The 10,372-nt window shown below is 61.0% G+C and overlaps 2 protein-coding genes across 14 annotated transcripts in view; both read left to right on the top strand.

The window, feature by feature from the left end:
* Positions 1–4,884, top strand: part of HUWE1 (HECT, UBA and WWE domain containing E3 ubiquitin protein ligase 1) — a 98,791-nt gene extending 93,907 nt beyond the window's left edge. For 10 of the 11 annotated variants that reach the window (XM_051968783.1, XM_051968795.1, XM_051968792.1 and 7 more), the window contains 8 exons: positions 91–208; positions 661–801; positions 1,453–1,740; positions 1,826–1,931; positions 2,495–2,612; positions 2,802–2,983; positions 4,047–4,237; positions 4,328–4,884. In XM_051968783.1, coding sequence (XP_051824743.1) covers positions 91–208; positions 661–801; positions 1,453–1,740; positions 1,826–1,931; positions 2,495–2,612; positions 2,802–2,983; positions 4,047–4,237; positions 4,328–4,430 — 1,247 coding nt within the window. In that variant the 3' untranslated portion in view covers positions 4,431–4,884. Of the gene's footprint in view, positions 1–90; positions 209–660; positions 906–1,452; positions 1,741–1,825; positions 1,932–2,494; positions 2,613–2,801; positions 2,984–4,046; positions 4,238–4,327 lie in introns of those variants that run through there. The other variant, XM_051968793.1, reaches the window with a different exon arrangement.
* A 581-nt stretch (positions 4,885–5,465) lies between these two features.
* Positions 5,466–10,002, top strand: LOC127542894 (Golgi-associated RAB2 interactor protein 4-like). 3 transcript variants are annotated; one of them, XM_051968797.1, is made up of 7 exons: positions 5,466–5,846; positions 6,023–6,214; positions 6,884–7,089; positions 7,501–7,756; positions 8,155–9,023; positions 9,274–9,320; positions 9,598–10,002. In XM_051968797.1, the coding sequence occupies exons 1-7, from the start codon at positions 5,811–5,813 to the stop codon at positions 9,927–9,929; spliced, it is 1,938 nt and encodes a 645-aa protein (XP_051824757.1). In that variant the 5' UTR covers positions 5,466–5,810; the 3' UTR covers positions 9,930–10,002. The 3 variants fall into 3 exon arrangements, with proteins under 3 accessions (XP_051824757.1, XP_051824756.1, XP_051824758.1); XM_051968796.1 differs by having other exon boundaries at positions 5,468–5,846; positions 9,187–9,320; XM_051968798.1 differs by lacking the exons at positions 5,466–5,846; positions 6,023–6,214 and adding an exon at positions 6,358–6,677 and having other exon boundaries at positions 9,187–9,320.
* The last annotated feature ends 370 nt before the right edge of the window (positions 10,003–10,372 follow it).

The raw sequence follows: 10,372 nt of genomic DNA, 5'->3' as shown, positions 1-10,372 counted from the left end.
GGGAGGGAAAGAAAAGACAGCGGAACAGAAAGGCCTGGGCCTCGGCCTGCTGACCCTGGACCTGATACCTGCCTTCTCCCCCCTCTGCAGAGACTCATCGCACTGTGCTCAATCAGATCCTCCGTCAGTCCACCACCCATCTTGCAGACGGGCCCTTCGCTGTCCTGGTGGACTACATCCGCGTGCTAGACTTCGACGTTAAGCGCAAGTACGTGATGGGCTGGGGGGATGCAACTGTGTCAGTTATTGGGAGAGAAAGGCTTGGCTCTGGATCCCTGGCCTCAGCTTCCCAATCTGGAAAAGGAAGGGGGTGGGGGGAGGGGGGACGATGGGATATTTGATGGGACCATGTCCTGCTTCTGCTGGGTGGTGGTCAGCTGATGTCTCCCAAGTCCTACCAGCCTGGGCCTGAAGTGCGCGATCCAAGGGCCCGTCTTCTTCTGTGTGGGCGCGGTCTGAGCATGGGGAGTCTGGGGGTACGGCTTCATGGCTTCAGCAGCCCGCTCCCTTCGACTTCTTACCTGCCTGTTGGCTCAGCTGTGGCAGTTGTTCCACATGGTATCCCCACATCCCCTTGGGCTAACCCAAATTGCTCACTTGGTGTAAGCTGGCAGCCCATGGCCCCACAGCATGACCCATCTAGCCCACCCCCACCCCCAGGTATTTCCGCCAAGAGCTTGAGCGTCTGGACGAGGGACTGCGCAAAGAAGACATGGCTGTGCACGTGCGCCGTGACCACGTGTTTGAAGACTCCTACCGGGAGCTGCATCGCAAATCTCCAGAGGAAATGAAGAATCGCTTGTAAGGGCCCCGGGAGGGAATGGGCCAGGGCAGCTGGTGGAGGGCCTCCCCTCTCCCTCCTCCTTCCCCCCCCCCAAAAAAAAAAAAAAAAAAAGCCAAAACAAGGCTCCCATCTTGGGGCTTGATCTGCACGTTCAGCATCGGGGCTGCTCGGTACACCCCTGCTCCCAACCCTGGGGGCTCCCTTCTTGGCTTTGGCCGAGTCCCGGTTGGTATCTCGTCAATGTTGGGCTCTGGAGGAAAGCTTTTAGGGGCCTGTCTTGGGAGCAAGGACAGATGCCACCTGAGCGATTCCATTTGGGGCAGGGGTTCTGTTGGGGCCTTTCCCCCACATCACCTCAGGGCCCCCCCTCCTTCTGCTTTCACCACCCACTGCAAAGGATTGGGGACTGGTTGGCCAGCTAGAGAGCGTGGCAGGGGGTGGGGGTGTGGTTTGAAGAGCTGACTTGGATCCTGGCCCTCAGTTTACCCACCTAGCACATGATCTCCCAGGCCCCTTAGAGCCCTAACCCAAGATCCTATGATCTTAATTGTCAGTGGCCCTGGGGAGCAGGCCATCTTGAGCATGGGCTCAGGGAGCCACTGGGTGATGCTGGCTGGGATGGGGCAGGGTGCAGCTAACGGCATCCCATCTCGTCTTCCCCATGCCAGGTACATAGTGTTTGAAGGAGAAGAGGGCCAGGATGCCGGGGGTCTCCTGCGAGAGTGGTACATGATCATCTCCCGAGAGATGTTCAACCCCATGTACGCCCTATTCCGGACCTCCCCTGGCGACCGGGTCACCTACACCATCAACCCCTCTTCCCACTGCAACCCCAACCATCTCAGCTACTTCAAGTTTGTTGGGCGCATCGTGGCCAAGGCCGTGTACGACAACCGCCTTCTGGAGTGCTACTTCACCAGGTCCTTCTACAAGCACATCCTGGGCAAGTCGGTCCGGTAAGGCTTGCCCACTGCCACTCCCTATCCCTGCCTCATGCCCTCTACCACCCCCGTGCTCAACACGACTTGTGCTTGTCTTTAGGTACACAGACATGGAAAGTGAGGACTACCACTTTTACCAGGGCCTGGTTTACCTGCTGGAAAATGACGTTTCCACTCTTGGCTATGACCTCACTTTCAGCACAGAGGTAACTGGGGGGGGGGAAGATGCCCCAGGATGGTTTCTGAGCCCCTGAGATCCTGTCTCTGGGACATTTCCCCTTCTCACCCACTGGAGAGCCAAAGTTCCCTGCGGGCCAGGCTTTTGCCATCTGCAAATCAAGGTTCTCAGCTTCGGGTTTTCTCTGTGAGTTTGGTGGGTAGGGAACAAGCGAGCATTTTGCTCATGCCGGGCCCCATGCTAAGCTTTTGCAAATGTGCCCTCTCTTGTTCCTCATGATCGCTCTGGGAGGGATGGGCTGTCGTCATCCCCATTTTCCAGCTGAGAAAACTGAGTAATTTGCCCAGGCTGCCATTCGGTGTCTGAAGCGGGTGTGGAGGCAGGTGGTCCGGTCCCCTGGACGTGATACTGCTACCTCGGTGCCTCGAAAGAAACCCAGTCCCCCATCTCTTGGTCACTTAAGTCAAAAGCCAGAAAACCCTAAATGGGATTTGAGGAGGGCAGCATAGTGGCCCCTGCCCCAAATCCAGCTGCCAAGGGGAGGGGATGCTGTCTACTCAGCACAGTTGAAGTGGCTGGTCTTGCTTAAAGGTTCAAGAGTTTGGGGTCTGCGAGGTCCGGGATCTGAAACCCAATGGAGCCAACATTCTGGTGACTGAGGAGAACAAGAAGGAGTATGTGCACCTCGTGTGCCAGATGAGGATGACAGGTATCCCCGGGGGGACTCAGAGGCACCTTTGTGTGAGCTTCAACTCGGGCCCCAGTGAGATGGAGGGAGGAACACGCCCTCCTTGGTGGAAACGAAGCCAGCACGGGGGGCCAACATGCAGAAGTGTGGGCTCTGGGACGGGGAGCCGCCCCACTCCCGGAGCAACAGTGGGCCTTCTCTTCCCTGCAGGAGCCATCCGGAAACAGCTGGCAGCCTTCTTGGAGGGTTTCTATGAGATCATCCCCAAACGCCTCATTTCCATCTTCACGGAGCAGGAGCTGGAGCTTCTCATCTCAGGGCTGCCCACCATCGACATCGATGACCTCAAGTCCAACACGGAGTATCACAAGTACCAGTCCAACTCCATCCAGGTGAGTGACCCTGGGGGCAGTGGCTACATGTGCGAGCGAGCGTGCACCACCCCGAGGAGTGCCGGTGTTCGGAATCATTTAGTGCCGCTCAGCACCCCCCAGCCTAGAGACCCTCCTGCCCACAAGAGGAGACTGGCCCCAAAGCCGGCACCCAGAAACGAGCCCAAATGAGAAACGGGCCAGTGTGCCGCTGGGCAGCAGGCTGGGTGCAGAAGCCAAAACAAAAGTCTCAGCTTTCAGGAGCTCGCGCCAGCAATCGGACGAAAGGAAAACGAAGGCACTCTAGCTGGGAAGGACCCGTGGTCCATCCACACTGTTGATCTCCACCCACCCAAAGACATCCCAAAAGGGAAGCGGGCAGCTTTCCCTCTGAGGCCTCCCCCACCCAGCAGCAGTCTCGTACTTCTGTCCATGTCTCCTGCTCTGTGTGGCACACGGGCCCTCCAATGCCCGTCCACATCCCCGCTGCGGCCTCCAGCCCTTCCCATCTCTTGCAGCAGCTGTTGAGGGCTTCGGCTGCCTCGTTCTCTCCCCACTTGAGGCTTCTTTAATTGAGCCCCCAAAGTGTAGGACAGAACATATCGCATGCTTCCCCACCCCCCATTCAATAAACTTCTTGGATTACCTGTCATTTCCAGGGTGTTTCAAATGCTATTTGGCAATCCCAGCCCTCTGTAATGTGCCTCCTCCCCTTCCTGTCTCCTTGCACCTTGCACTCTTTGACTCAGTGACCCCGGTCCACGGCCGTTCTCCCAACAAGAGCCCTGCCTTCTGGTTGTGTCTCATCTCTGTCTCCTGAATAAGGCCCTTCCCAAACTATGTCGGGCCCCTTTCTCCTCCCCTGGAGCTTGTTGGTGTCATTCACTATCCCTGGCATGTAGTAGGCACTTGACAGTTGCTTCTGGACCAACCCAACTGTTGATTTAGATGAGGTCACCAGGTGGGGGGGAGGGGAGGCAATGTTTCCCGAAGGGCTGGAAGCTCCAAGTCCAGATGCAACCAGAAACCCCAGACTCTGGGTGGGGGGTCCTTGGTGCTCAGCCCCAGCGTCTTCTCTCTTTAGATCCAGTGGTTCTGGAGAGCCTTGCGTTCTTTCGATCAGGCCGACCGTGCCAAGTTTCTGCAATTTGTGACGGGCACCTCCAAGGTGCCCCTGCAGGGCTTTGCCGCACTTGAGGGCATGAACGGCATCCAGAAGTTTCAGATCCACCGAGACGACCGCTCCACGGACCGCCTGCCTTCGGCCCACACGTGGTGAGAGGAGGGTGTCTGAATGGGGCGGGAATGGGGGCCGGTGTCTGGGCTGGTGGTGCCCCACTGAGTCTCCTTGCTCCATCCTTTCAGTTTCAATCAGCTGGACCTTCCTGCCTACGAGAGCTACGAGAAGCTGCGCCACATGCTGCTGTTAGCCATCCAGGAGTGCTCAGAGGGCTTTGGCCTGGCCTAGGCCCTCGGGCCTGCTGCTCGCCACCCTGTTACTTGTGTCTACTGTCAGACTTGGGGATGGGGAGAGGAGGAAGAAGAGGGTACATGACCCTTACATCCAAGACCCCACACAAACGTTGTCCAAAGCTCAGAAGGAAACTTAAGCAGTAATCAACTGACCGCCCAACCCTTATCCCGCCCATTCCCCGCCGCCAGGAGGCTGGCGTGGCTGCCCCGGGGCCCCGTGCCCCTTGGGAAATTCGCCGTCTTGAAACTTGAAGCATTTGGATGGGGGAGGAAGCGGAAAAATTCTCTCTATATATATACATATATATATATATATTTTTGGTTCTGTTTGCATTTCTTAATTCGTGCTTGGAAAGTGTTGGTGCGCACATTAAGGAGGCCGCGTCGGGGGCTTGGTAGCGGCCTCCCCGGCTCCAGGTGAGGGTTACAATAAAGAGTTCTTGGCAAGACCCCCGAGCCCCAAGCCTCGTTCTTCTGCTTTGTCCGTCCTGGATGTGGGCCCCACAGGTGGCCTCTCCCTCACCCCACCTGTCCCTACTCCACATCCTGCAGGTGGGAAATTGAAAACACCAGTGCGGAGCCTTCCAGCCATTTTCTTTATTCAGGGCAATGGATGGGCCACGTTTTAAAAACTAACTGAAGCTGTTAGAATGGGGGTCGGGGGAGGGGCAACAGCTTGACACCCAAATCCCTCAATAAAGCTTTAGGGTTTTTTTTGGGGGGGGGGTCTGTTTGTGTGTGCTTCTGTGCTGGGAGTGAGTGTGTACACACTTCTGCCCCAGGGGTGTGTGCACCCACCTGGGATGTACATCTACACTTCCTCTATCCCCCCCCACCCCGCTGTGAGGGTGCGTATGTAATTTATACACACTTATGGGCTGGGAGGGAGAGGCAGTGCGCCGCGCCCCAGGAGGTTCACGTGGGGGCGGGGCCAGGGGTGGGGCTCGGGGGGGTCACAGAGGTGGGGGCCCACTGTCACAGAGGCCGCCCCCCGCTGCTATAAAACCGCCCGCAGGGACTGCGCGTGGTCAGTATCTGGCCACGGGGAAGGTCGGAGGGAGCAAGGAAGGACGGCGCCCGGCCCCCCCCACGCCTGATCCCGGCCCCACCCCAGGCCCGATCGCGGCCCTCCCTCCACCTCGCCCCGGCGAAGCAGCGAGCGGGCGGGGCGGCGGCGGCGCACGGCCCGGAGCCCGCCCTCCCCACCCACCCCCCCCTAGGAGGAGGCGGTCAGCGCAGTGCTCGCGCCCAGGCCAGCCACCAGCCCGGCTCAGGGAGCTAGCCAAGGCGTGGAGGTGGAGCTGGAGGAGGACTACGAAGGAGGGTGGGTGGGGGGAGGGAGGGGCGGGGCCAGGAACACCTGGGGCCGGTGGCCATGGACGCTGAGGGCAGCGACCTTGATCTAACCGAGGTGAGCCCTCGGGAGGGGAGGAGAGGGGCGGGGAGGGGCCCTGGGCAACCACCTCCCTTCTCTCCCCCGCCTTCCCGGCACCATTTTCCCAGGTTGGGGGCGGGGTGCCGGGGAGCCGGCTTCAGCCCTAACGTTCCCCCCCTTCCCCATCCGTCACTGGGCCACCCACCCCACAGCTGTCCATTCAGAAGAGAGGACGGGAAGGGAGGACCATGAGCTGCGAGTCTATGCTCCCCTACTACACGGCGGCCAGCGGACGCGCCGTGGGCATGTTCAACACCTCCATGGGCGAGCTGCAGAGGCAGCTGTACAAGGGCGAGTACGATGCCTTCAAGTACGCCCCCATGTTCGAGAGCGACTTCATTCAGGTGCCGCAGCCTGGGCCCAGGCCGCCCCCGCCCCTCCCAAGAGAACGTGCTTCGAGGCCCCGCCCCTCGAAGAGAACGGCCATTGAGGCATAGCTCCCCCCCCCCCCCATTGGCTTCAATGCCCCGGCCCCCCCAAGAGAATGGACTTCGAGGCCTAGCTCCGCCCCCCCATGGCCTTCGAGGCCCCACCCTCACAAGAGAATGGACTTTGAGGCCTAGCCCACCCCCCACCCCCAGAGAATGGGCCTCGAGACCCTGCCCCCCCAAGAGAACAGCCTTGAGGGCCTAGTCCGCCCCAGGCCGTTTCCACCCCAGGCCGTTCCCACCCCTGGCCCCTCCCCCCAGCACTCTCCTAGTTGAGGCTCCTTGAGCTCTGCCGGGCCACCCACTGGCTCCCAGGTAAACGGCAGTGGCAGCGGGCTCCGGCAGGTCCACCAATCTCACTTCCACCCGTGGGTTGAAGGTACAAGGACAAGGCTGGGGGGCGGGGATGGTCTGAGAGGGTTCCGCTTTAGAGGGATGGGGGGGAGAGAAGGGCCTCTGAGCCCAGAGGGCAGGGGCTCTAGGTCAGGATATGCGGCAGCCTCTGATCCACCCAGAAGAGGAAGAGAAGAGCTGTTCTGCAATGGGCATCTTGGTATCCCCCCATGTCCCCTCCCCCTCTTGCAGATCAGCAAGAGAGGCGAAGTCATCGATGTGCATAACCGGGTACGCATGGTGACGGTGGGCATCGCGTCCACGAGCCCCATCCTGCCCTTGCCCAACGTCATGCTGCTGGCCCGGCCCGTCGTGTACCTGGAGGACCCCCCACCCTTTCCAGAGCCTGGCTCCAGGAGCATGCTGCACTTCCCTTCCAAGACCCTGGAGTTGACCAGGTGAGTGAGACAGTGCACTGCCCACCCCACCCCCCTGGCCCTGCTCAGAAAATCGCTTCCACCTCCTTGGTGTTTTTCCCATCCAGCTTAGGGGGGACCCCTCAACTAGGGCCAGGGAGCCAATGCTCCCTGGGGACTGGATTTGGGCCCTCAGTTTCCTCCTCTGGCTCCCGTGGGCGTGAGGGGAGGACGCCCCACTGCAGGGGTTCGAAAGCCTCAGCCTTCTAAAGGCCAGGCCTGCTGGCCATCCCTGGCTGTGTCACCTGGAAAATGAGGTGTTGGCTCCTGAGCGGAGCCTGCCCGGCCCCTGGAGTTACCCGGCCACCGGTGTGGTGAAACTGGGGAGGGGGGGAGAATGGGGAGGAGGGAGGCCCCTGGAACACCCTTCTCCCGGGGTGGGGGGCTGCCTAGGCTACTCCCCTTAAAGTTCGTGAAGATTTCCGTCCATGACCGTGACAAGCAGCAGCTTCGGCTAAAGCTGGCCAGCGGGCGATCGTTCTACCTCCAGCTCTGCCCACCCTCCGACGCCCGGGAGGACCTCTTCTCCTACTGGGAGAAGCTCATCTACCTCCTGCGGCCACCCGTCGAGGGCTACAGCAGCACCCACGCCATCCCTGCCGGGGACGGGGTCGAGGTGCCTGTGTTCATGGCCGAAGAGAAGTCTCCCGTGAGTGGAGCTGCTGCCGACCCGCCTCGCCTCCTAGCGCCCCGCTACTCACTAATCGGCCAGGCTAGAGAATGAGGGGGAAGGGGGGTGGGAACAAAGAAATCTGGTGCCGTTCTCCCCTGAGAACGTCCCCTACATTAGGCCTCTGTCCAGAGTCCGCGAGAAAGGTGGAAGGCCTTGAAGAGCGGGGGTGGGGAGGGCAGGGTGTTTTTTTAGGAACAAATCGCACCCCTGTGCCCTGATACACTTGGCACTCACCAGAACACAGACTTTGTGTCTTGGGATTCCGTCAGTCTCCTCCTCTGATCCTAACAGGGCCAAGGGGCTCCTGACTCTCTGGTCAGTGTTCCCTCAGCCCTGACTCTCTCCCTCTCCCCCCTTGTGCCCCACAATCCCAGGAGCCAATTCTACATAGCGAAGGGGAGCAGGATAAAGTGAGCATCAAGAGTCTTCATATGATGTCCGACATCCCCCGGCAGGAGCAACTGATGGTGGCGAAGTCAGAGATCATCCTGGCCGCCTCGGCCGGGGAGGCCTTCCCCTGCCCGGGAGACACCGATAGGGACCTGCTGACCCACCACTACACCATCCAAGGGGTCCCCAGCGTGTCCCCGCCCAGCACACCATCCATCCCGAGCATCGCAGTGGCGGTTGCCGCCAGCAGGGGTCCCACAGGCAAGGCCACTCCGGGCTTAGGGGTGGCCGTGACGGAAAGTCAGGGGCCCAGCCTGAGTCTGGCCCTGGCCGGGACCGCAACTGCGCAGGTGACAGAAACCATGTCCGCTGGCAGTGTGAGTCTGGTGCTGGCCGGTGCCGCCAGCATGTCTCCGGACTCCGTGAGCATGGTCTCGGCGGGCGCCGGAAGCCTCAGCCCCTCCGGACCCATAAGCGTGGCCTCAGCCGGAGCCGGCGGCATAGCCATAGCCGGGATAGGAGTCATCGCTCCCCCGCTGGAGTCCGAGCCCCCCCTCGTGTCGACCTTGCAGACCGAAGGCTACATGAGCGAACGGGATGGAAGTCAGAGGCTGGCCCCCAGCAGCACCCCGGAGGCGGTCAAGGAAGGGAGGTCATCCCGGAGGCGATCCCGGCACCGGGAAGGCCGGGGGCGGAAGGGAGGCGAGAAGGACACCAGCGGCGGTGGCCAAAAGAAGTCCTCCCGGCGGGCCGTGACCTCCAAGGATGCGCAGAAGGCCGGCCACCGGCCCCGGAGAAGCCGGCGCAGCCCATCCTCCCGCAAGGCCTCCAGCCCGTCCATCAAGGATTCCAGGTGAGCCGGGTCACTGGCCCTCTGGGTGTCCCCCCCCCCAGAGGCCCAAGCCGCCCGGCCCCCTCCGTCTCCCTCACGGAGAAGCAAGCAGACGCACAAACGGTGAAGGGAGGCAGGGGGATGCCCCCCCCATGGCTTTCCTTTCTCTTGTTCTCTCCTTAAGATTCAGAAGCTCTTACAGAAACGGGGCCCTGCGGGTGGCGCCCGGGCTAACGGTAGACATTTTCTTTGCCTTGTCTCATGTCTTCAGGACCTCCCATAAGCCCGGGAAGAGTAAGAGCTCGGCCAGCACGCCTTGTGAGCCCCTTTCTGCTTATTCCCAGCCTTTCCGGGGTGGGGGAAAGCAGGGCAGGGGAGAGGGAGGACAGGAAGGGAGAGGGGGAGGGAGGGAAGAAGCAGGAAGGAAGGGAAAGGGGGAGAAAGGGGAAGGGAGAGGGAGGGACGAATGGAACAGAGAGGAAGGCAGAGAATGGAGGAGGGGACGAGGAGGGGAAGAGAAGGGGACCTGACCCCAGCCGAGCCGAACCAAAGCAAATCAGGGGCTCGCTGAAATCTCTCGCTCTTCCCATTCCAGCCACTGCCCCGACTAAGAAACCCAGCCGGATCGCCTCCTTCTTGCGCAGCTTCTCTCGATCCAGCCAGAGCACCAAGAGCACCTCTGTCCTCACAAATGTGGGGGGCACGGCCGAGGCCCCCAAGGCCGCGGCCGCTGAAATCGACATGAGCACCATCCTGGAGAACATGGAGAGCACCGAGATGGAGATGGAGACCATCACTGAGTTGGTATCCCCCGCAGAGGAAGAGGAGGAGGAGGAAGAGGAGGAGGAAGAGGAGCTGGTCAGCCTGCTGATGGACTCCCAAAGGCCCGCCCCACCCCTCCCGTGTCCCCCTGAGTCCCGGCACTAGCCAGGCCACCCACCTAGGGCCACAGAGAATAGCCGGCGGGCTCGGATATTAAAGAATCGTCTTTGGTCCCAGACTGGCTGCTCGTCCATGCTTTAAGGGCCAGACCGTGGCCCTTTGCCTCCTTGCTCCTCTCCTGTGCCTCTAGCTGAGTCAGCCGGTGCTGAGTGGGGGAGCGGGGAGGGGGGGTGTGGGATGGGCCACAACGGGAGCCAGCCATCTGTCCCAGGCTGGGGGCCGGTCAGGCGGCACTGAGGTCACAGTGGAGGGGGCCTGTGACCTCACGAGTTCCGCCGGCCATCCCCAGAGCACAACTCCGCTCAGAGCTCGAGCCTCCTTGGCGCCAAAGACGCCAGCCTGCACGGGAAGGGAAGGATGAGGGTCATTCTGGGCCTCTGCGGCCTGAGCCTGCTCATGTCCTGTGCTGCTGGCTCTATGTTCTGGGA

Source organism: Antechinus flavipes, chromosome X, assembly GCF_016432865.1.
Source record: "Antechinus flavipes isolate AdamAnt ecotype Samford, QLD, Australia chromosome X, AdamAnt_v2, whole genome shotgun sequence".
Taxonomy (NCBI): Eukaryota; Metazoa; Chordata; class Mammalia; order Dasyuromorphia; family Dasyuridae; genus Antechinus; species Antechinus flavipes.
This window is presented reverse-complemented; position numbering and strand designations above follow the sequence as displayed.

Excerpts from the sequence above, each read along its gene's own strand:
- LOC127542894 (XM_051968796.1), top strand. The coding sequence starts at position 5,811 with ATGGACGCTGAGGGCAGCGACCTTGATCTAACCGAG. Across the intron at positions 5,847-6,022 it reads GCGACCTTGATCTAACCGAG|CTGTCCATTCAGAAGAGAGG; the intron begins GTGAGCCCTCGG and ends CCCACCCCACAG. Across the intron at positions 7,090-7,500 it reads AAGACCCTGGAGTTGACCAG|GCTACTCCCCTTAAAGTTCG; the intron begins GTGAGTGAGACA and ends GGGGCTGCCTAG.